This window comes from Pipistrellus kuhlii, unplaced genomic scaffold (genome assembly GCF_014108245.1).
Source record: "Pipistrellus kuhlii isolate mPipKuh1 unplaced genomic scaffold, mPipKuh1.p scaffold_m20_p_1, whole genome shotgun sequence".
NCBI classification, from domain to species: Eukaryota; Metazoa; Chordata; class Mammalia; order Chiroptera; family Vespertilionidae; genus Pipistrellus; species Pipistrellus kuhlii.
In genome coordinates this window covers 16,068,677-16,091,590 of record NW_023425404.1, presented here as the reverse complement: position 1 = coordinate 16,091,590, position 22,914 = coordinate 16,068,677, and the positions used below count along the sequence as shown (strand labels likewise).

Here is a 22,914-nt window from a genome sequence, read left to right as displayed (position 1 = left end):
AAATGCATATTAAAAACACAATGAGGTATCAACTCACGGTCATTAGGATGACTACTATTAAAAACAAACAAACAAAACAGTTCCTCAAATAATTAAAAATAAAATTACCATAGATCCATTAATTCCACTTCTGGGTATATATCTGAAAGAATTGAATGCAGTATTTCTCAAAGATAGTTTTACTCCTATGTTCATAGTAGCATTATGCACAATAGCCAAAAGGTAGAAGCAACCCAAGTGCCCAACAGATGAATGGATAAACAAAATGTGGTCTATACATAAAATGGAATATTTTCCAGCCTTAAAAGGGAAGGATATTCTGCCACAAGCTACAACATGAACCTTAAACCTTATGCTAAGTGAATAAAAGTCATAAAAAGACAAATACTGTATGAGTCCACTTCTGAGGTTCCTAGAGCAGTCAATCAAATTCATAGAGGCAGAAAGTAGAATGGTGGAGGAGGGAGGGGAGTTGGTGTTTAAGGGTAGAGTTTTAGCTTTGCAAGATGAAAAACATCTGGAGATGGACGGTAGTGATCGTCATCCAACAATGTAAATGTAATTAATACTATAAAACTGAATACTTAAAAAAAAAAAAAATCCTCATTGCTCTGACTTCGGGGTCCATCCAGTAGCTCCCTGAAATTTATGGCACTACACTAGTTAAAGTTAGAAATTGGAATTCAGAAGCTCAAGGGCTTTCCTCTCATAGCAATACCACCTATCAGTTGGGAGGAACAATTCGTTCTAACTAACCAAGCATTTATGTACCATGCACTTTGGTGCTTACAAAGATATAAAAGGTAATACTTGGGTTCCCAAGGAGCTTAAATCAAGCAGAAAGTTTTCATGTAGACACATGCCATGAAGCAGAAATCACTAGAGAAAACAGGTGCCTGGTGATTCACAAAAGAGGTAAGACAAGATAGATATGAGGTACTGAGCCAGCTCAGGTATAGATATGGGTAAAAGAGGGAACAGAAGGAACAAAGATAAAGGAATGGTGCCAGGTAGATTACTGTTTTAACAGGAATAGAAAGTATGCCATACGTCACTCCTTGATGCTCAAATCTCTCAGGCCTTACTGCTCTGTATACTCCACTGGATCTCCAACTGACAGTATTCATGTCCCTTTACCAAGGTTTCTCTAAAGCCGAGGAGACTGCAGCCAGATTGCTCTAGGGCAGTGTTTCCCAAACTTTTGGCATATGTGTACCCCTTCTATAATTTTCATAACGCTGAGTACCCCTCGTCCTCATGAGAATGTATAATTAGGCGCAGCTAAGCACGGTGCAGTGCATATCCCCACCAAACTCCAGTGCAACGCGTACCCCCACCAAACTCTTCCCGTACCCCTGGGGGTACGCGTACCACACTTTGGGAAACACTGCTCTAGGGAATGAACACTCCTTGGGAGCAGGTTCAACTAATGACTGGATATCCAACCAATATCCCAGCTGCCTTATCCTCAGGTGGAATAACTCTGAAGTGCATTTTCTATACTCTTTCCCCTCAAGATCAACTCCAATTGTCTGCAGTTGTAGTTAGCTCACTAAATCACCCTTTCTTTCCCTATCTTACTTCATTCTTCTACTATTTCCTGCATTCCCAAATAAACTATTTGCACCTGAAACTTGAACCCAAATTAAAACACATAGGCAGGGCAAGAGAAAAACAGAACACAAAAGAACTGTCCACTAATCCTACCTAATAAAAGAGTAATATGCAAATTAACCATCTCTCTGCTACACCCACAAACCACACCCACCAGTCATGTCCACCAGGCATTCAGAGCGAGTATGCAAATAAACCCAACCAAGATGGCTACAGTCACAGAGAGCAGGAGGGAGGCTTGGGTTTCCCAGGCAACAGAAGAAGTCAAGCTTTCCGCCGGCCTTAGCCAGCCTAAGCCTCCACTCAAGGCTACAAAGTTTCAATTATAGAAGGTAAACAAATCCAAACAGAAATGGCTGCCAGCTACATAGCGAGCAAGAGGCTTGGCTCCGCTCCAGGCTACAAAGTTTCAATTGTAGAAGGTAAATAAATTCCAGATACCAGAGCCTCTGCTTGGGTGCCAGGGGGCATGGCTGACCTGCAAACCACCAGAGGCCCTTTGCCCAGGCCACACTATGCCCCAAGGGAATCCCCACCCTGATCTGGGACACCCTTCAGGGCAAACCAGCTAGCCCCCATAGGTGCACCAGGCCTCTATCCTATCTAATAAAAGAGTATTATGCAGATTGACCATCACTCCAATACACAATAGCTGCCCCCATGTGGTCAAAGATCCTGCCCCCAAATGGACACAAGATGGCCACCACAAGATGGCCAGCAGGGGAGGGCAGTTGGGAGTCACCAGGCCTGCAAGGGAGGGCAGTTGAAAGGGACCAGACCTACAAGGAAGGGCAGTTGGAGGTGAACAACCCTGCAGGGGAGGGCAGTTAGGGGTGACCAGGCTGGCAGAGGAGGGAAATTGGGGGCAAACAGGCTGGCAGGGGAGCAGTTAGACATCAATCAGACTGGCATGGGAGTGGTTAGGGGGAGATCAGGCTGGCAGGCAGAAGCAGTTAGGGGCAATCAGGAAAGCAGGCAGGCGAGCAGTTGGGAGCCAGCAGTCCTGGATTGTGAGAAGGTAAATAAATTCCACTGGGATCGGGCCTAAATGGGCAGTCAGACATCCCTTGAGGGGCCTCAGACTAGAGAGGGTGCAAGCATGCACGAGGCAACCGATCAATAATTCTCTCTTATCACTGATGTTTCTATCTCTCGCCCTCTCCTTCCTCTCTGAAATAAAAATATATTTTTTAAAAAAGAATAAACTGTTTCGCATTTTCACACTGTACACCTACTTTTGTCTATCTTGTATATATATATATAACATTTATTATTAAAGATATCATTTCATGCTCTATGTTTCAAAAAGGCTATAAAACTTCATATAGAATTCCTGCTACCCTGTCTCCCCAAACTAAACAATAAAAAAATAAATATTAAACAAGAGAACAACATAAACTGATGAACAAAAACAGACCCAGAGAAAGAGAAGCAGTGATCAGACTCTCAAACCTTGGAGGGAAAATAGGGAAGGGTGGGGGTAAGGGGAAGAGATCAACCAAAGAACTTGTGTACATGCATATGGGCCTAGCCAGTGGCCATGGACAACAGGGGGATGAGGGCATATGTAGGGAGGGGTTTGGGATGGGAATGGGGGGATGAGGATAATTATGTGATACCATAATCAATAAACAGAAAGAAAAAAGAAAGAAAGAAAAAATTAAACAAGAGTGAGCCAAGGGTGGGCTTTTCAGAGGTTTTACTATTTCATTGTGAAGAATTAGCGCTTTCCTATTCAGCTATTCACCAGGGAAAGCCATGAAAAGGTAAAAGGGGACTGATTCTGAGTCACGTAACGCTGACTCAGAAGACTGCCTTTTAAGGAAGAAAACTCCCACAGAGTTAAGGCCTGTTGGAGTTAATATGACAGCTCCTAAAATACGTAGAAATGCATATACAATATCCAGGCTTCCTCTCAGGGATAAATAAGGGCAACTCCTGTCCCTCTCTTCCTCTTGGAACCACCACAAGGGAACAGCTCAGGATGCTTTCCAAGGAGGGTGCCTTGACCCACTGCCGTCTAGTCAGACCATTTAAGTGTTCACACACTGGAATCACAAACCTCTCCTGAGGAATTCATATATGGCATTTCATGGTTATCTGCCGGGCCCTTTCCAGCATTCAAAGTTGGCTGCCTAGGACAGTGCTGACAGTGAGACTGAAATAAAAATGAGTCCAGTCCTATATTCATTAAACAAATATTTATTAAATGTCAACTATATGTTGGATACTGTTCCAGAAAAAGAAATACAGGACTTAAAAAAACAACCCTGCCCCTATCCTCATGAAGCTTTACCTACATTTTACTGGTTGGGAAGAGGGAAAGAATTATATACATATACTATTGTAGAAGCCCAATGCACGAAATTCGTGCATGGGTGTGGAAGGGTGTCCCTCAGCCTGGCCTGTGCCCTCTCGCAGTCTGAGAGTTCCTGGGAATGTCCAATACAGGCCTAAGGCAGCAAGGAGACATCCTTAGTGCTGCAACAGAGGTGGGAGAGGCTCCTGCCATCACAGCTAAGCTTCCAGCCATGATCCCAGCTTCTGGCTAAGTGACCCTCCCCCTGTGGGAGTACACTGACCATCAGGGGCAGCTCCTGTGTTGAACATCTGCCCCCTGGCGGTCAGTGTGCATCATAGTGACCGGTCATTCCGCTGTTCAGTCAATTTGCATATTAGCCTTTTATTATATAGGATGATGTGAGTGGAATGGGTAGAGGAAAAATAAAAAGAACATGGATATGTACTCTATCCAGTGGTGAAGTAGTAGAGAGAAAAATTAAACAGCAGGTTAGAGCATATAGGGAGTACTGGGGTGGTTAGTTTTCATTTTCTATAGGTAGTCACAGATAAAATGGCATTTTGAGCAGAACCCTGAAGGAAATGAGGGAACAAGTCATTGAATATCTGGGAGGTGAGTATTCCAAGAGAGGGAACAGAGTTCTGGGCCATTTTAAAACATAAGGTAACCAAAAGAATTCTTTTATCCTCCCTCCCTCCCTTCCTCCTTTTAAAAGCTTTATGGAAATAAAGATTATTTCAAGTGGGCTGAGTGCAGAGATACATTTAACATCATCAGACCAGTTGGAAAGATTCCTCTCTTCTAAAGCCTCTAAATGCGGTCCCTCAAATGGTTAGTGCTCAAGAGGACAAACAGCACTGCAAATCTCTTTTTGTTGTTGCTGTTAATCTCACCCAAGGATATTTTTTCCATTGATTTTTTAGATTAGAGAGAGTGGAAGGGAGGCAGAGCAGAGAGAGAAAACATCAATGTGAGAGAGACACATAGATTGGTTGCCTTTTGCACGCACCCCAATCCTGGGCCAGGGATCAAGCCTAAACCCAGGTACATGCCCTTCAGTCCATGAGCTGATGCTCTAACTACTAAGCAAAACCAATGAGGGCAGCATTGCAAGTCTTGATCAGCCATCTCACAAATATTTAAACATTTGCTATTAGGAGCAAGAAAACAAAGACCAAATAGTGCCAATACTGATCACTATCAAAAGAAATTCAAACTACATGTGCTAAGCCACACCCCTGCGGTGACTGGTGAATGCATGCATTTACTAGACCTATTCAGTATAAATTTAATGTTACAGTAATACATATAGAAAACTTTTCTGTGAAATAACATACTTAACTTTAAAAAAAAAATTTTATTAGAGGCCTGGTGCAGGAATTCATGCACCAGTGGGGTCACTCAGCCTGGCCTGCAGAATAGGGCCAAAACTGGCTCTCCAACATCCCCTGAATGTCCTGGATTGTGAGAGGGCACAGGCCAGGCCAAGGAACCCCAACAGTGCATGATCAGGGCCTGGGAGGGATGCGAGAAGTTGACCAGCTGGGGAGGGACTATGGGAGGGCTCCAGGGTGTGTCCAGCCCATCTCACTCAGACCCAATCAGCAGGACCCCAGCAGCAAGCTAACCTACTGGTCAGAGTATCTGCCCCTTGGTTGTTAGTGCACATCATAATAAGCAGCTGAGCGGCCTTAGCATATCATTACTGTATTATGCTTTGACTGGTTGAACAGCCAACTGGATGACTAGACACTTTTAGCATATTAGGCTTTATTATATAGGATTGATTTCAGAAAGGAAGGGAGAGGGAGACAGAAACACCAATGATGAGAGAGAATCATTGATTGGCTGCCTCCTGTATGCCCCCTACTGGGGACCAATCCCATAAACCTAGCATGTGCCCTTGACTGGAATTGAACCTGGAACTCCTCAGTCTGCAGGCCAATGCTCTATCCATTGAGCCAAACCAGCTAGGGCTAAAATAACGCATTCGTCAAATTTTTAACATACACATTTGGAAAACCTACAATGGACTTTTAGCTTTAATACCCTCTCAACCAAATTGGTCTATTATATCACAGTTTTACTGTATTAACTTGTTCAGGCATAGGGGCAGACAAACAACTGTTCCTCTAAATCACTTTCAAGAAGGAACCACCACCATAAAAAGAAAAGTTTGCCGTATTAGCACTCTGTCACTGTCTCACTTGCCCACATGTCCTCTGTCAACCCACTAATCATAGAAAACAATGACTCATGTAATGCTCCCTCCTCTCCTGTAGACTGCTGTGATGTCCAGCACTCTCCAAGAACTCTTGCCCCTTTCTTCAGCTCTTAGCAGTCCTGAATTACATATGCTCTTAAGAAAGACCTTCATTAGATGAATACCCAGAGAAGCCCATGCTTCTAAATAAATAGACCACTTTTGTTGAAGTCACAAGAAATTTTTAACAACTTGAAGGTTCAAAAAGGATCTAAACGTAGCCATAGTAAAACTGCTCACTAAATATTATAGAAGCTAAATGGGGAAAAGTATGGATTAGCAAATTCAAACAAAGTAACTATTTCTCCCTTCCTAACACCTTTATTTAAACCAGTGTTTTTCAACCTTTTTTGGGCAAAGGCACACTTGTTTCATGAAAAAAATCACGAGGCACACCACCATTAGAAAATGTTAAAAAATTTAACTCTGTGCCTATATTGACTATATATAAAGTAATTCTCTTGAATAGGAATCAAATAAACACAAAGAAAGTATTTTATAATTACTTTATTATGAAATATTAAGTAAACAAAATAGTGAAAAATTATAAAATTCTTGTCTTGTCTGCACCTACGGCACACCAGGCAACATCTCGCGGAACACTAGTGTGCCGCGGAACAGCGGTTGAAAAACGCTGATTTATACCTTAATAATTAAACAAAACAAAAAAAGTACAAATCTGGAATACAGATAACAACCCACCAATTTTATTCTAAGGCCTTATTGAGTTTAGAAACATGATATATATAATCCTTCCAGCCCCCACCCAAAACCCACATTAAAAAGAGGAAAAAGTGTCCTGGCCTGGTAGCTCGGTTAGTTGGATTGTTCTGCGGGATAGAGCCAAAACTGGCTCTCTGACAGCCCCTGAAAGGTCCTGGATTGTGAGAGGGCACAGGCCAGGCCAAGGGTCCTCACTAGTGCATGATCAGGGCCTGGGAGGGACGTGAGAAGTTGGCCAACTGGGGAGGGACTGTGGGAGGGCTCCAGGGTGTCCCCAGCCCACTTCACTCAGACCCAATCAGCAGGACCCCAGCAGCAAGCTAACCTACTGGTCAGAGTGCCAAAAGGCTGCAGGTTCAATTCACCATCAGGGCACATACCTAGGTTGCAGGTTCCATCTCAGGTCAGAGTGTGTATGGGAGGCAACCAATAGATGTTTCTCTCTCACATCAATGTTTCTCTCTTTCCCTTCCACTCTCTCAACATTTGGATGAGGATTTAAGAGAAAGGAAAAGTTTTAGAAGGCAGGAGGAACAGACCATCCATCTTATCTAATAAAGAGGGAATATGCAAACTTGTCCATTACGCCATAATGGTCAGATGGCTGCCCTGACTGAGGAGCAGGGATTCTGTAACACAAGATAGCTGTGCCCACAGTGGAGGCCGAGTTTCCATAATGTGTCTTAACGAGCAATCAGCAGGAATTTGAAGCTGCATGGTGCTGGGCTGGGGCAGGGGATCTGAGGCTGGGCCCCCGCCTGGTGGGGCTTGACAGGGACCTCAGGCTGTGTCCCCTGCCCAGCGGGGCTGGACAGGGGATCTCAAGGCACACTCTCTACCTGGCATGGCTTGACAGGGACCTCAGGCTGCGACCCCTCGCCCCAGTGTCGGGCCAGGCAACCTGAGGCCATGCCCCCCACCTGGCAGGGCTTGATGGGGGTGGGGTCAGCTGGGGCTGGGTCTCAAGGTGCACATGGGTGGGCAGGGACTTGACTCTGGTTCCCATGGTGCGTCCCAGACTCTGACAGGAGAAAGATTTTCATATACATTTTACTCATTTTCTTTCATCTCTGATACTTCTATTAGAAAGGGAAAATAGCAATATTAAAATATTTCCTCTAATGAATTCCTTTTTAATATGCACGAATTTTGTGCATCAGATCACTAGTCTAATAATAACACAGAATATGTCTTAACAGGCCCTTCACTATTTCTCTCTCTCTCTGTACACGTATATGTGTACGCATAAGTATGCGTGTATGTGTTTGCGCAGCATTTGATGTTCTCCAACATCTGTTGATGGAAAAGGAAACATATCAATCAGTTACTATTCACTGAGCACTGATCAACTTACCCAGTTCTCTTCAAGACTCTTTCCAAAGTAACTGATTAATTATTATCCAGTATATGGCATGCCTTTCTAATTAATAGTACTGATTAGGATAGAGAAACCAGATGGCTCTCTAGCCCAGATCAGTAACAGCAAAGAAATTACAATTTAACATTTAAATCAAGCATAGCTCTTATTTCTCCCTGACCTTTTGTCAGCGGGGGGAGGGGGAGGGGAGATATGATTGAACAATTTCGTGATGTGCTCTCTAGAAGACTATTTCCAAAAAAAAAGTTTGCCAATATGCCTTTAATCATATCATTTATATCCAATGCCTGCCACAAACACCATCCAAAACAATCATGGAAATTTTTCTTCGGAAATGGCTAAAACCATATATTTATTGTATTTGCAGTTGGAAAAACATAGAATTCCATTGGCTCCCAATATAATAAAAGCACACAAATATATATACCCATAAGATTAACACTATTTTTTTGCATATGAAGTCACATGATTCTTGCTTTTTTGGATCATTTGCCATTTCAGTTCCATTAGGCTCCTGGAATTATTTGATTTATTAAAATAACTGACCTGTATGGGTTCTGAGTTGGAAAAATTCTATTAATAATGAAATGCTCCATAAAAACAGACAATAAAAATAATCAGTAAAGGAAAATATTTAGAAAATATTCTAAATCTCCAACAGCTGCTTGTAACAAGGTAGCCTGCATTACTTAAAAATGAATCTTTATTTGATAAACTCTTTTGAAAACCTTAGCAAGATGAGGGGCCGTCAACCAAAAGGCCTTCAGCAATGTCCCCTCTGTGGGCCTGTTTTTGAATGAGGGGCCTGGGAAGTGGAGAGAAGGCATCACTCCTTTCAGTTTTCGTATGAGTATTTATACTTTTCATTCAAGCACAGATTTCACTGTTCAGAGGAAGGAATATTACTTTCCTTTTTTTTAAGACACCCCACAAAAGGGAAGAGCTACTGAAAGTAAACACTCTAAGGAGGATGGAAAAGTAGAGCAGGAAAGGTTATACTCTGTTCCGTCATTAATATCTACATATCTACCAGGGATTTTTTAGTAAAGCCCAGGCTTCTGGCCAGGAACCATTAATGAGAACTGTCATGTTGTATCACCAGATCTTATCAATTCTGTTTGTTCCTAAGAAGAAATCAGGTGCCTAGTGTTCCTTTTCAGCTGAATAATTATAAACCAGACCATAACAAACAGGTCAGTATACACTTCAAAATGTTTTAAGCTTTCTAAATTCTAAAACTGCATCAACAAGTGAACTAAAAGATTATATAATCCATGGGTAAAACCTTAATCCAGGATTGCTAATACATACCTGAAATCCCTATTTCAGGAATTCCATAAACTCCTTAATATTATATGTAATGAATAAAGATTCATTTTTAAGAAATGCAGGCTACCTTGTTACAAGCAGCTGTTGGAGATTTAAAACATTTTCAAATTTTTCCCCTTACTGATTATTTGACTAGTATTGTCTATCTTTAATGGAGTATTTCATTATTAATAGAATTTTTCCTACTTAGAACCCCATATAGCTCAGTTATTTTAATAAATCTGAAATAATGTTCATAGCTTTCAGAATTTGAGAGAGGCTCAGGATTCAAAAAGAGTTATAAATAGTTGACTTAATAAAGAGGTTATTTTAATGTTACTTTCTATAAAATAAAGTATCCTTAAATATTCATCTAAATAACACATACAAGGAATTCCTCTGCCACAACATTCTGTATTCAGCTTTTCTCCATCAGCCATGGAAGAGGCTATCACCACTTAATCTGTACAACACAGGTAGTAGCATGCTTATAAGGAAGAGAATACAATCACAGGCAAGAGACTGAGTCTAGTCCTGTTTCTACTATCGATTAGATCTGCCATTTCAAACTACCATAGGCCTCAGTTTCATATGCAGATAAAGCCTACCCAACCAAACCCAAAGGTCACTGGAAGATTGTTTAAAAGAAACTGCTTTAGAAGGTAAAGGGTTAAAAACATATGATATAAAAGAAAGGCAAAGAGAAGAAGAAATTAGCCTAAAGTCGCAGGATGGAACCCAAGAGTTGAACCCCCCCCATAAAAAGTGTGCCTTTATTTCAGAGGAAGAACCTGTGGACTGCCCCCAAGTGAGAGTAATCAGTACTGCATGGAATTATACAAAAAATAAAGTTATAACTTTATAAGGTGCTTCACTGGCCTGGAGCGTACTAACTGGTGAATTCCTGCACCTCTGCTATACCCATATAATGTCAACACAGAAAAGTTGAGTGGTGATGTAATGTCTGAGGCCAGGCCATGTATTCAAGGCCAATTTTTTTGGATTCAAAGGGTACAAGTCAAGCTCTTTTCTCCAGGGAATGAGATAAAATTATTAAATTATCAAAATTTCAGAGGCCTTGACATTAAGTTCAAAAGAAAGACCTGTGTAAAGCAATTCAAGTGCTCAGACCCTTCTGTATTCAGCCCTTTCCAAAAAATTGTATTATACTTTTGCATTCCTCTTTCAACAAGATGTAGGGACAGACATTAGATGAGACCAAAGCCAGGCATGAGCTGAAACTAAAGCAAGGGAAGATTTAAAAATTACCACACTGTCCATTTCCAGGCAACATATACCTGTTGGCCTGAAAGACTAACTTTCCGGAAGCCTGAGCTGTTCTGCTGGATTCTCATAATCTAGGACAAGAGCCATTTAAGAAATTGTGAAAGAAAAGGAACAAAAGCCAAGTGCTGTCCCACGAGTGTGTGCCAGAAGAGCTAGCAGGTGGAAAATTGGCCTTCTTTTTAATATATTTTTACTGATTTCAGAGAGAAGGGAGAGGGAGAGAGATATACTAATAGAAACATCAATGATAAGAGAATCATTAATAGGCTGCTTCCTACAAGCTCCCCGCAACCAGGGCATGTGCCCTTGACCGGAATTGAATCCGGGACCCCTCAGTCCGCAGGCCGATGTTCTTTTACTGAGCCAAACCTGCTAGTGCTGGCCTTCTTTTTAACTCTGTTGAGAGATTGGCTCACTGAGTTAATACAGGGGAGAGTGTGAAGCTTGGGAGACAGAATGTATACCCAGTCTGGCTTCAGGGAGAAAATGAAAAACAAACACACAAAAAATCCAAGTATGATAAAGCAAGGAGAACCTTTGGGTTCAGGCAGGCTCGAGAGAAAGGAATGCTGTTTTACTGCAAGATTCCTCACTATACTACAAGACTAGAAGGTGGGCTGGCTAAGAAAGATAAAAGATAAATTCAGGCTTTGAAGGGGCAGGAATGTGTACTAATTGTTTCTGTGGATGCCCAACCAATTTCATGTCACTTATGTCACCTTATCTGATAGAAGTTATTAAACTTGAATAATTGAAAGATTATACTAGAAATAAACTACGTATTTTCAGCCCAAAGTGGGAAGACATTATACAGTAGTGTAGAGAGCGCCTGGGAAGGCACATGGGGCATTTCTTTAAAATTGTCAGCTGAACCCAAGGCGGCAGGCAAAGCCACGCCCTGGGAACATGCTTTGCCAAAAAGTCAAGGATGTTATCAGCTTGACCTTCATTTCAGCCCAGGTGTTGGGTAGTGGGTTTTGATATGTACATCCAGTCTAGCAACCAGGAATGCTAGCTATGGCGTACTCAAAAATGCAAATAAGCTCCTATGTCTTGACTTTTGGTGAAACTTCCTGGTATGTGGGGTATAAAATAAACACACTGCATCAGATATGGGTCACTGTCTCTCCAGTAGAAGAGGGCTGCAACCAGTTCCCAGCTTTTTCCTTGTATTTTTGTGTTTAGTCTCTTCCTTTCTTTTACTGCTCAATCCCCAGCTCCTCTACTCAGAAACTGGACCCACTCTCTAGCTGGGCTAAACATGGAAAAGAGAGAAATATATTTATATCAAGTAGGACAAAAGTAGGTTTACAGTTGTTTATATGGGAAATAATACAAGAATAAACTGTGTTTCACATACAACTATAAACCTACTTTTGTCCAGCCCTGTGTATAGGGTTTTAAATGAAAATCTCAAACAAGTTACTGCCTGGCAGTCATGTGAATGTGTCTATCATAGCATCTGGAATAGAGCAGATGCTCAGCAAATATCTGCTTTCTTATTTTAAAAGACAGGGTTGGGGGAAGCATGTAGTTGGGAAGGGTTTAGTAAGAGACAAAAAAAAAAAAAAAAAAAAAAAAAAGGAACAGGTCTCCACTCACCTATGAATTAGTAACAGACCATGAAACTAAACATGAGAGTAAAACATTCTGCTCAAGCACAGAAGTTTCAAACTGGTGGTTCTTGAGAAAAATAGATATGGTGCACAGATTTGTTTTATCCATACAATAAAGTATGAATTTGTTGCAATTCTTAAAAATCAGAAGATTTCACATGTAAATCTTTACTTCTGGCATCCCTTAAAAAAACAAACAGAACATACCCAGAGGCCCTCCTGGCAACCATGGGCTAAAACTTGAGTCAAAGATTCAAACGGGAGTCTTCTAGATTTAGATGGGGTGGTCTCTCCTGTTGGCCACAGTCCCCACCGCTCCCTATGGTACATCTAGACCAATCCACTCATTTTTGCCCCTTGCCTTGCTATAGCTGGCATTACATGTGACTGTATAGTGCAAAGGGGTATCTAATGAAAGCTCAAAAGTCTGGGTTCTAGTCCTGGCTCAGCTACAAACTTATATCTTAATTTGTGTAAGCTGTACCACCGCTCTGAGCTGCAGTTTTCTCCCTGGAAAAGGAAAGTTTATACAAAACGATCTCTAACAGTTGTATAATAGAATTCATATACAATTGTGTAATGAGCAGGGGGAGACACAGAGTTGACTCAGCTTATTTCATACTTTATTCCCTGAATACAATTTGTTGAAATTTTCCTTTCATTTTAATACTAATGAATATTTTGTGAATCTAAGACAGTCTAAAATGAAGTGCATACTCTCTGCCAGTGTATCTGGGTCTATTTGTGTGAACTGACTGGTCTCACTGTAATTGAAAACCAAAAGACTATTTCAGATAGATAGGTCGCTTAGTGCCTTTCTTACCATGTTCATTCCTATTATGGAAATTTTCAGATTTCTCTCTGCGATAGTTATCCAGCCTATGACTACATAAAGAGTTCCAGAGCACAGAGCCTCAGGCTGTGCACATTCTTACATTATACAAGAACAGATCAAATGTAAAGACCACTGTAAGCAAAGGGTAGTCTTTGGAATGTGAAAGCAGCAAAAATGATCCTGTCTAGACTAGTCAAGGACTGCACATGTTAGTCCTATAGATCATACTGTAACTGTGGCAGCTGCTGTTTTAGCCTTGAGTGTGCAAAGTCAGAGCCTATAAATCACCTTTGAGAGACTTATTGCAGGAGTAAGACAGGAAGTTTGGCCTTCTGTGCTACACTTAAAAAATATAAACTCAGATTAGTTTCATTAAAAATCCATGATTTAATTCACCTTCCTAAAGCTCTAAGAAGTTGAGCAGAAAAATAGGCCCAGAAAGCTAAAAACCCCACACACATTGTACTCAAGACTCACCTCAACAAATACATTTATTGTGCCCTTGCAGTGTGACAGGCAATGAACACAAGAAAATAATGAATAGCTACATTTCTTAGTCCCCAAGGAGTGGACAACATAAGTAAACATAAATCTCTATTTCCTATACCCTAGGTTATATATTTTGTTAGTCCTCATCTGAGGATGTTTTTCCATTGATTTTTAGAGAGAGTGGAAGGGAGAGGGAGAGACAGATAGAAACATGAATGTGTGAGAGATACATCGATTAGTTGTCTCCCACACATACCCAGACCCTAGCTGGGGATTGAGACTGCAACAGAACTACAGGTTCTTGACCAGAATCGAACCTGGGACCCTTTAGTCTGCAGGCAGATGCTCTAGCCACTGAGCCAAACCAGCTAGGGTAGGTTATATACTTTTGATAATATATACAGGGACTATAAACAGACTTTAAAATTCACCCAAAGTTAGATTCAATGACTTTCATCCTCCTTTACCCATAGAAAAACCACTTACCCTAATAAAAAAGCTATCTGGTTCATCAGAGAGGCTATATAGTGCCCATAAAATCTTTCCATGGGACAAAAGTCACAAATAACAAGTCAATCAAATTTGAATAGGGAAAATCAAAAGTCATTCAATGTTTTTATCATCGTATATAATCTGAAAGGCAAAACAACTACATTCTGTCAATGTATATAACCAGAACCATCACAAAATACCTTGTGTGGCTTTGCATGTGGCAACACCTGTCCCAGTGTATCTGGGGAAACCGGGTAATTATAATCTAGGCCACAGGTTATCAAACAGGGCAATCTGCCCCCTCCTTTTACCTTTCCCAAAAGACATTTGGCAATGTCTGACAACATTTTTTGTTTGAAGAGGACAGGATGCTACTATCGTATGTTGCAAAGGATAACCCTGAACAACAAAGAATTAACTGACCAAAATGTTGATAATGCCAAGGTTAAGAAACCATGATGTTCTACATATTGATTAGAAGCCTTTATTCTGAGTCTTTTAAGGACTCCATGCCTCATTACTAATATAGAAATTGAAAGGAAACACAAAATCCATTCTCTTTCACCTTTCCCTCAGTCCTTGTTTCTGGCAAAAAGCCTATAAACCATCACATATAGTGCCTACTCTTTGTTATTAAATGAAACAGGATCTCATACATACTGACAGAAGATGGATAATCAATAAAAGCAAGGAAGAAGGAAAGGAGGACAGGAAGAGAGAAGGAGGTGCTTGGTTATTACTTCCACAGCTAAATGAAACTAGATCAATCAATCTGCAGAGCAGACAATTACAATGGTCTGTTCTATTCTGAGACTGTTCATTTCTAGACTGTTTATTGGCAGTTAGTTTCTTCCCACCCAAGAAACAAACTGCCAATAAAAACAGTCATTAGCATTGTGGCCTCTCCAAGGAGACAATGCTTATATAACTGAGGCCACCTAGTGGTTTCAAGTGTGGGTCACAGCTGAATAGGCCCCAGGAATCAGTCTTGAATATAAATTCTGAATTTGGGTATATATTCTCTATTTACAAAAGAGGAAATCCCTAGCCCAGACAACTTAAGAGGTATTCCCAACTTCTTTCACATTCAACCCAATTCAACAAGCATATATTATGCTCCTACTACATATACTAATCCTTAAACTATGACATTGGGGATTCTCTAACAACCTCAATCTAAGAAGAAAAGTCCTAGCTACCTGCCTTCAAAATGCAGAAATTTCAAAGATTCTCAAAGAACTGTTTCTTTTATGCCCGAAGTCCACAAATAACTTTAAAGAGATGGAGTATGGCATGCAAATTACATGTCAAAATTTGATCCAAAGAGAACACTAAACATTAGCAGGAGAATGAGGTTTCTGTTTCCAATCTAAATGTGAAGTAGTAATAAGATTTGTTTGAGAAGAAAAAAAGTCCATTTGTTTATCTGATCAATCTTTCTCTATATTTGTCTTTTTTCATCTTGATTACTCAGACCAGTCCAATAGGTCCATTCACTGACACCACTTCAGAACTTCTATGGCCAAGACAGACAGTCAAGAATGCCTGTTTTTGAACTGCCCGCTCTAAGTCAGTATCAATGTCTTGATACTGACTGTGAAAAGGCTGGAGATTCACAGCTTGGGTTCTCCTCAGTTGTGATGTTGGCAATAAAAAGAAAAAGAGTCAGCATCTGGCTTCCTCTCAAATAAGTTGCTCAGCCCATTTTATCCAAGAAAAAAGATGTTGTCCCAAGGGGCCATTCAGGATATATGTCTCTTGGATGGTACTTAAAGTGTTTCATTCATCATTGTAGTTTATTGATACATTTATTTTTTTGGCAAGCTAATTTTCCATAAACTTTCTCCTTTCTTTCGAAATGATACAGTCTTAGAATCTTAAAATCTGTTCACAAACTTGGCAGAGCTAGATTGCTCAGAACCATATTGTAGCCAGCCTCGGTTTATGGTGTGTGCCTCACATTACTCAATGGCTGCCCTGATAAAGAAACTCATTAGTAAACCAGAACACCCCCAGACACTTACTCTTTTCCCTTAATTGTTCCTATCTGGCATTATGTTAAAGAGAAATAAAGACCAGTACAGGAACAGCAATCTAAAAGAAAGCAAGAGTGTGGGGTCCAAGCTGGTTTGGCTCAGATAAAAGGGTTCTGGGTTCAATTCCGTTTGGGGGGGCATGTGCCTGGTTGCAGGCTCGATACTGCTGGGATATGTGCGGGAGACAGTCGATGGATGTGTCTCACATCGATGCTTCTCTCTGTGTCTCTCTCCCTTCCACTCTCTCTAAAAAATAGTTGGAAAATATCCTCTGGTGGGATTAATTAAAAAAAAAGGGGTGGGGGTGGGGAGGGTGGGATGCAGAAAGCACTTACCTGATCACGATCTCCTGCAAAACAGCAGCTTTTCATGGTACAAGAGTTGAAGTAACCCTGATTGTCAAACTGGAACACAGGCAGGCGGGAGTGGATGTCATAGAGCACAGGGGGCAGGCGACGCCTCAGGGCCAGGAGCTGAGTCCCGTTGCTATTGAATCGCACACTCATGGCACTTTGAAGGGACAGGTTGCCACCATAGCGTAGGAGAGAACTAGAAGGCAGAAAGCACAGGATTAGGGCATTAAGACAGGCTGGGCAAGAGTCTGCAAAACACACTGCATTTATTTCTCCCCAAAATGTGCCCAGGTTCCAGTCAAGCCTGTAATCTCAATTTCAGAAGAAAGGTATTTCTCTGCAGTAAGCTTGAAGGTAATAACAAGGATAGGAGAGGCTCCTTGATTACACTAAAGCAAGTTATTTACTCTACGACTTCCCTTTTTCAACCTCCAAAAGGTGAATTACCACTAAATTTACTTTCAAGGATAACACAAGCATCTTGAAAAAAGAGACAAATTAAAATGATTTGCCATTTCATTTACCTGAGCTAACTATAGAATCAAACACATATTCCGTCAAGATGCGGGGAGATGAGTCATGCCCATGATAATTTGTTAATCATAGATGGTGTTTAAGGGATATATTTATCATATTTATTAGAGACATAAGAACCATTAGAAAGAGTAACAGATACTTTATAGTTAATTCTACTTTACTAGTGGCCCAGTGCATGAAATTCATGCATGGGGGGGGGGGGGGTGTCCCTCAGCCCAGCCTGCACCCTCTCCAATCTGGGACCCCTTGGGGGATGTCTGACAACCAGTAGTCGGACATCCCTCTTACAATCCAGGACAGCTGGCTCCTAACTGCTCATCTGCCTGCCTGCCTGCCTGCCTGATCACCCCCAACTGCTCCCCCCCTCCACCTGCCTGCTCACCCTCAACTGGCCCCCACTGCCCCCACTGTCGGCCTGATCACCCCCAACTGCCCTCCTTTCCTAGCCTGATCACCTCTAACAGCCTCTGCCTCTGCCTCAGCCCCACCACCTTCCTTTGTCTGGATTGACGTCTGGAAGGTCTCCCAGTCTAATTAGCATATTACCCTTTTATTAGTATAGATTATTTTTAAAAATTTTTATTGACTTCAGAGTAGAAGGGAGAAGGGGGGGGAGAGAGGGGGGTGAAGGAGAGGGAGAGAGAGAGAGAGAGAGAGAGAGAGAGAGAGAGAGAGAGAGAGAGAAACATCAACGTGAGAGAGACACATCAATTGGTTGCCTCCTGCCAACCAGTTGGGTATTGAACATGCAACCAAGGCATGTGCCCTGAATGGGAATTGAACTATGACCTCATGGTTCATAGCTTGACGCTCAACCATTGACCCACAGCGGCTGGTCACTTTATAGTTAATTTCTTAAAAACATTTTTTTTTAAATCCTCATCTGAGGATATTTTTCCCATTGATTTTTTGGAAGAAAGAGAGGATGAAGGAAGGGAGGGAGGGAGGGAGGGAGGGAGGGAGGGAGGGAGACACATCAATTGGTTGCCTCCTGCCAACCGGGCTGGGGGTTGAACATGCAACCAAGGTACGAGCCCTTAACCGGGTTAAACTCAAGGCCCTTTGGTCCATGGGCCAATGCTCTAACCACCAAGCAATTGGCCAGGGCTATAGTTAATTCTGAATATATTTCAAAAATCACCTTATTACTTGTCTTTATTTTTCAATTTTAATCTGTTCACAAAAAACTTTTATATTTCATATGGCATGACTCAAGAGTAAATATTAAAGAAAAAATTTTAATTAAATGCAGAGCAAGCAGTTACAACAACTAGAAGAACAAGATGACTTGTTTCCCTTTACCACATCTATAACTGGATTCTCTTTTGGGACTTCATACTAAGAACTGGAGAAACTATTTGTCAAGTCATTTAAAAAGCAATTAGTTGGGGATTAAAACTATTTCCTATGAAAAATCTAAAAAAAATACTACCAGAAGAGATTTAATATTGAAAGAGAACACATTTCCTTTTCCTTTCTTTTTGGTAAGAAAAGTTGATGGGGAATTAAGGGAATAAGAAAGAAATATCCCATGGGAAAAAGAGCTTCTGAAATCAGTACAAAGGCAGCTGCCAACCTTGCCTGGTCATAAAAACACAGTCTACACCACAACTAGCCAGTCAGTCCCGTGTCCCCAAAACAGACTTCTCACCAGAGACAAGATTACTCTGGTACTCCAGCTATTTGTAGAAACAAGTCTTGGGCAAACAGACTCTAATTTTTATGATTGGAATGGCAGGAAAAAGATTTAGAACGGTCCCAAGAACTAAAACATCAAGAAGAAGCCTGGTATCCCTGCAGGCCCCAACTAATAACCTCTGCAGAAAAATGTTCTTATAATGGGCCTAAACACAGGCCACAGTCACTCACACACAGAGAATAATGACGGGGCTGTTAGAGCCCAGGCATTTCCTTTACGGGGTGCCCTCGCTCCTACAGGCATGTGGTGTTATCTAAACACTGAGCTCAAAAACAATGAGAGGCTTTCAACCCAAAATCAGCATGGAGTGTGCAAATAAACCAGCATCTGTAGGACTGAAGAGGAGTTGGGGGTGGAAACAAGACTCAACAAAAAGAAACTTGGCTAAGCCCCACCAGCCCAAGCAGCAAGGGTTTGTATCAGCTCAGGCACCCCTCAGGAAAGCTGGGGCCTCTGGCAAACGCCCTTTCCATCTGTTAACAGGAACTTCCTCTGCAGTTCCAGTCAGGTCTGTGGTAATCTGCCCAGGACAGGAATCTGGGCCCATCCCATCCCCAGCCAGGCTCCCAGACCAATGGTTGAAATCTGGCCACTCCACAAGGACCTTAGGGAGAGTTGCTATTTTCTTGCCTATGCTACTGAGCAGGGAACTCCTATTTCTCACACTGATAGGGTAGGTACATAGGAATCTTGCCCCCAAAGTGTTTAGGCGTGCTATGTAAAGAACAGCAGCTACTAAAGGCTGGCCGGTGTGGCTCAGCAGTTGAGCGTCAACCTATAAACCAGGAGGTCAGGGTTCGATTCTAGATTAGGGCCCATGTCCAGGTTCCGGGCTTGACCCCCCAGTGGGGGGCATGAAGTTGGCAGCTGATCAGTAATTCTCTTTCATCATTGATGTTTCTATCTCTCTCTCCCTTTCCCTTCCTCAGCGAAATAAAAAAAAATTTTTTTTAATTAAAAAAAAAAAAAATATATATATATATATATATAAATACATTAAAAAAAAAAAAAAAGAGCAGCAACTACAACACAGAATACTTCACGTTTGGGTGCAAAATTTAATTCCTTCCAAAGGGGTGAAATTACACCAGAAATCCAGAAAGCGAGCTACATTAATGGGAATTTCTAGGCGTTCTACAGCTGGCTCCTCCTGATGAGAATGGTAAGTGCTTGGAAGCAGTTTGCCCTCATAGTCACAATATAATGTCAAAGATCCTCTTGTTTTCAGTTCTAAGTATAATGTGCATGAGAAATCAACTGGACATTTTAAAAATGTAGATTTTAGCTAAGATTTGGAAACATCCCGAGTGCCAATCAGCAGATGAGTGGATAAAAAAGCTGTGGTACATTTACACAATGGAATACTATGCAGCTGTGAAAAAGAAAGAACGCTTACCATTTGCAACAGCATAAATGGATCTGGAAAGTATTATACTAAGCAAAATAAGCCAGTCAGAGAAAGATTAAGTATCACATGATCTCACTCATATGTGGAATCTAATGAACAAAATAAACTGATGAACAAAATAGATCCAGAGACATAGAAGCATGGAACAGACTGTCGAACCTCAGAGGGAAGGTGGGAGAGGATGGGTGAGTGAGAAGAGATCAACGAAAGAACTTGGATGCTTATATGCATAACCCATAGACACAGACAATATGGTGATGAAAGCCTGGGGTGGGGGTGGGGGTGGGCTAGAAGAGGTCAATGGGAGTGGAAGGGGGACATATATAATACTTTCAAAAATAAAGATTTTTTAAATTAATTAATTACTTTTTTAAGATGTAGATTCTCAGAATCCACGCCCAGACAGTCTAATCCAGTGTTTTCCAACCTTGTTCATCTCTTGGCACACATAAGCTAATTACTAAAATTCTGTGGCACACCAAAAAATATATTTTTTGCAGATCTGACACAAAAAAAGTGTAATTTTGATTGATTTATAAAAAATTAGTGAATTTTAAAAAATCAGCCGAAACCGGTTTGGCTCAGTGGATAGAGCGTCGGCCTGCGGACTGAAAGATTCCAGGTTCGATTCTGGTCAAGGGCATGTACCTTGGTTGTGGGCACATCCTTGGCGGGGGAGGGGTGTGTGTGTGTGCAAGAGGCAGCTGATCAATGATTCTCTCTCATCGATGTTTCTAATTCTCTGTCCCTCTCCCTTCCTCTCTGTAAAAAATCAATAAAATATATTTTTAAAAAAATCAGTTACCTATACTTGTATATAACAGTTTCTGGTACCAAGAATTAACCAATAAGGTGCAACTCTATTATATGATCTATATATTTATGGTTCAAGGCAGGGCAAACACATCAGATGGCTATTGCTATGTTAGCTTTGACAAGCTAAGGTAGGGGTGTCAAACTCAGTCAGAGAAGGGGCCAAAATCTAAAATCCAACCTAAATCGCGGGCTGAATGGTTTACTGAACAGTCATAAACTGTCATTGTGATGGAAACGCAGCGGAGTGCAGTGATGACAGCGCGGTGCGGGCCACATTGCAAGGCCTGGCGGGACGGATTTGGCCCGCGGGCCTTGTGTTTGACACATGTGAGCTAAGGGAAAAGAGGTTAGTACCTCTATATAAGAGTTAGGTATTGCATGTTTTTAAAAATTCCTGTGGCACATTGGTTGAAAATTACTATTCTAATGCAATCCGGGAAGTTAGTTCAGGGATCTGATTTTAACAAACAATCCAAATTAATTGTGATAAATGCAACTTTGAAATCGTACTTTGAGAAACATGGTTCCATTTGGAATTTTGGGGGGTGGGAATGAGAAGGAGGTTGGAAGGGGGGGAAGCCAGGTGGAGAGAAAGAAGATGAAAAGCCAACCAAACTATATGGCACTTTTTACAGCCCCATGTCTATTAACAGAAAGATCTCCAATTCCTTTTAAGATTAGAGTTCTACTCCACCAACAATGCATGAAATGTTTTGTTTTGTTTTGTTTTGTTTTTGCTGTCCTCAACACATTCTCTGAAGAGGAAGAAGCTTCTCATTTCTTCTTGAAGAACTGAGGATACTTGTATATAACAAGAATGCCTCAATCCTGACTTGCTTTCTGGATTCTGATCTTAATAACAGAGATGCCACTAACTCTACTCCTCCAAAGAAATGACCACCATTATACACCCAAATAAAGTGATGAGTATTTTGAAAGGGCTAGCAACAAATTAAAATGAGTTTAAACCAAAATATACCTATACAAAATAAAAGCAATATTCCCAACCTTTCTTCAACCAAGGGTTTGTCATAAAATGCAGTAGAAATGGGGTAGGAGGTGATCCAAGGGTCAGCATGCAAAAGACCCAGCATGAAAAGCAAGAGAACCCGACATCAGGAAGGTATTCTTCACTAGCGTGGTTTCCTAGTCTTTGCACACCCCGCTCAAATACTCAATTGGACTTCTTTATTGCTTGAGTGGAGTAAAAAGAACATTAAAAGGAGTACTTGGCCAAGGCTATAGTCTTGAAACAGAAGAGAAACAAGTTCTCTTTTCCACAGCCAATCCACCGCCATCATGGGTCGCATGCACGCTCCTGAGAAGGGCCTGTCCCAGTCTGCTCTGCCCTACCGCTGCAGCGTCCCTACCTGGCTGAAATTGACGTCTGACCACATGAAGGAGCAGATCTACAAACTGGCCAAGAAGATGATTAGAAGCATGCCAATGCCTGTTGTCCATGTTTGCTGTGTGGATCGATGTAATCCTGAGAGATTCACATGGCGTTACACAACTACATTTTGTGATGGGCAATAAGATCTTGAGAATTCTTAAGTCTAAAGGACTTGCTCCTTATCTTCCTGAGGACCTCTACCATTTAATTAAGAAAGCTGTTGCCGTTTGAAAACATCTTGAGAAGAACAGAAAAGATAAGGATGCTAAATTCCGTCTGATTCTGATCGAGAGCCGTATTCACTGGTTGGCTCGATATAAATTATAAGACCAAACGAGTCCTGCCCCCCAATTGGAAATACAAGT

The 22,914-nt window shown here is 41.4% G+C and overlaps 1 protein-coding gene across 3 annotated transcripts in view; it reads right to left on the bottom strand.

Annotated features, from left to right (window-relative positions):
• Positions 1 to 22,914, bottom strand: part of DCAF5 (DDB1 and CUL4 associated factor 5) — a 102,664-nt gene that overhangs the window by 29,706 nt on the left and 50,044 nt on the right. For all 3 annotated transcript variants that reach the window (XM_036433170.2, XM_036433161.2, XM_036433154.2), the window contains one exon: positions 16,679 to 16,892. In XM_036433170.2, the coding sequence (XP_036289063.1) occupies positions 16,679 to 16,892 (214 nt within the window). The remainder of the gene's footprint in view (positions 1 to 16,678; positions 16,893 to 22,914) is intronic.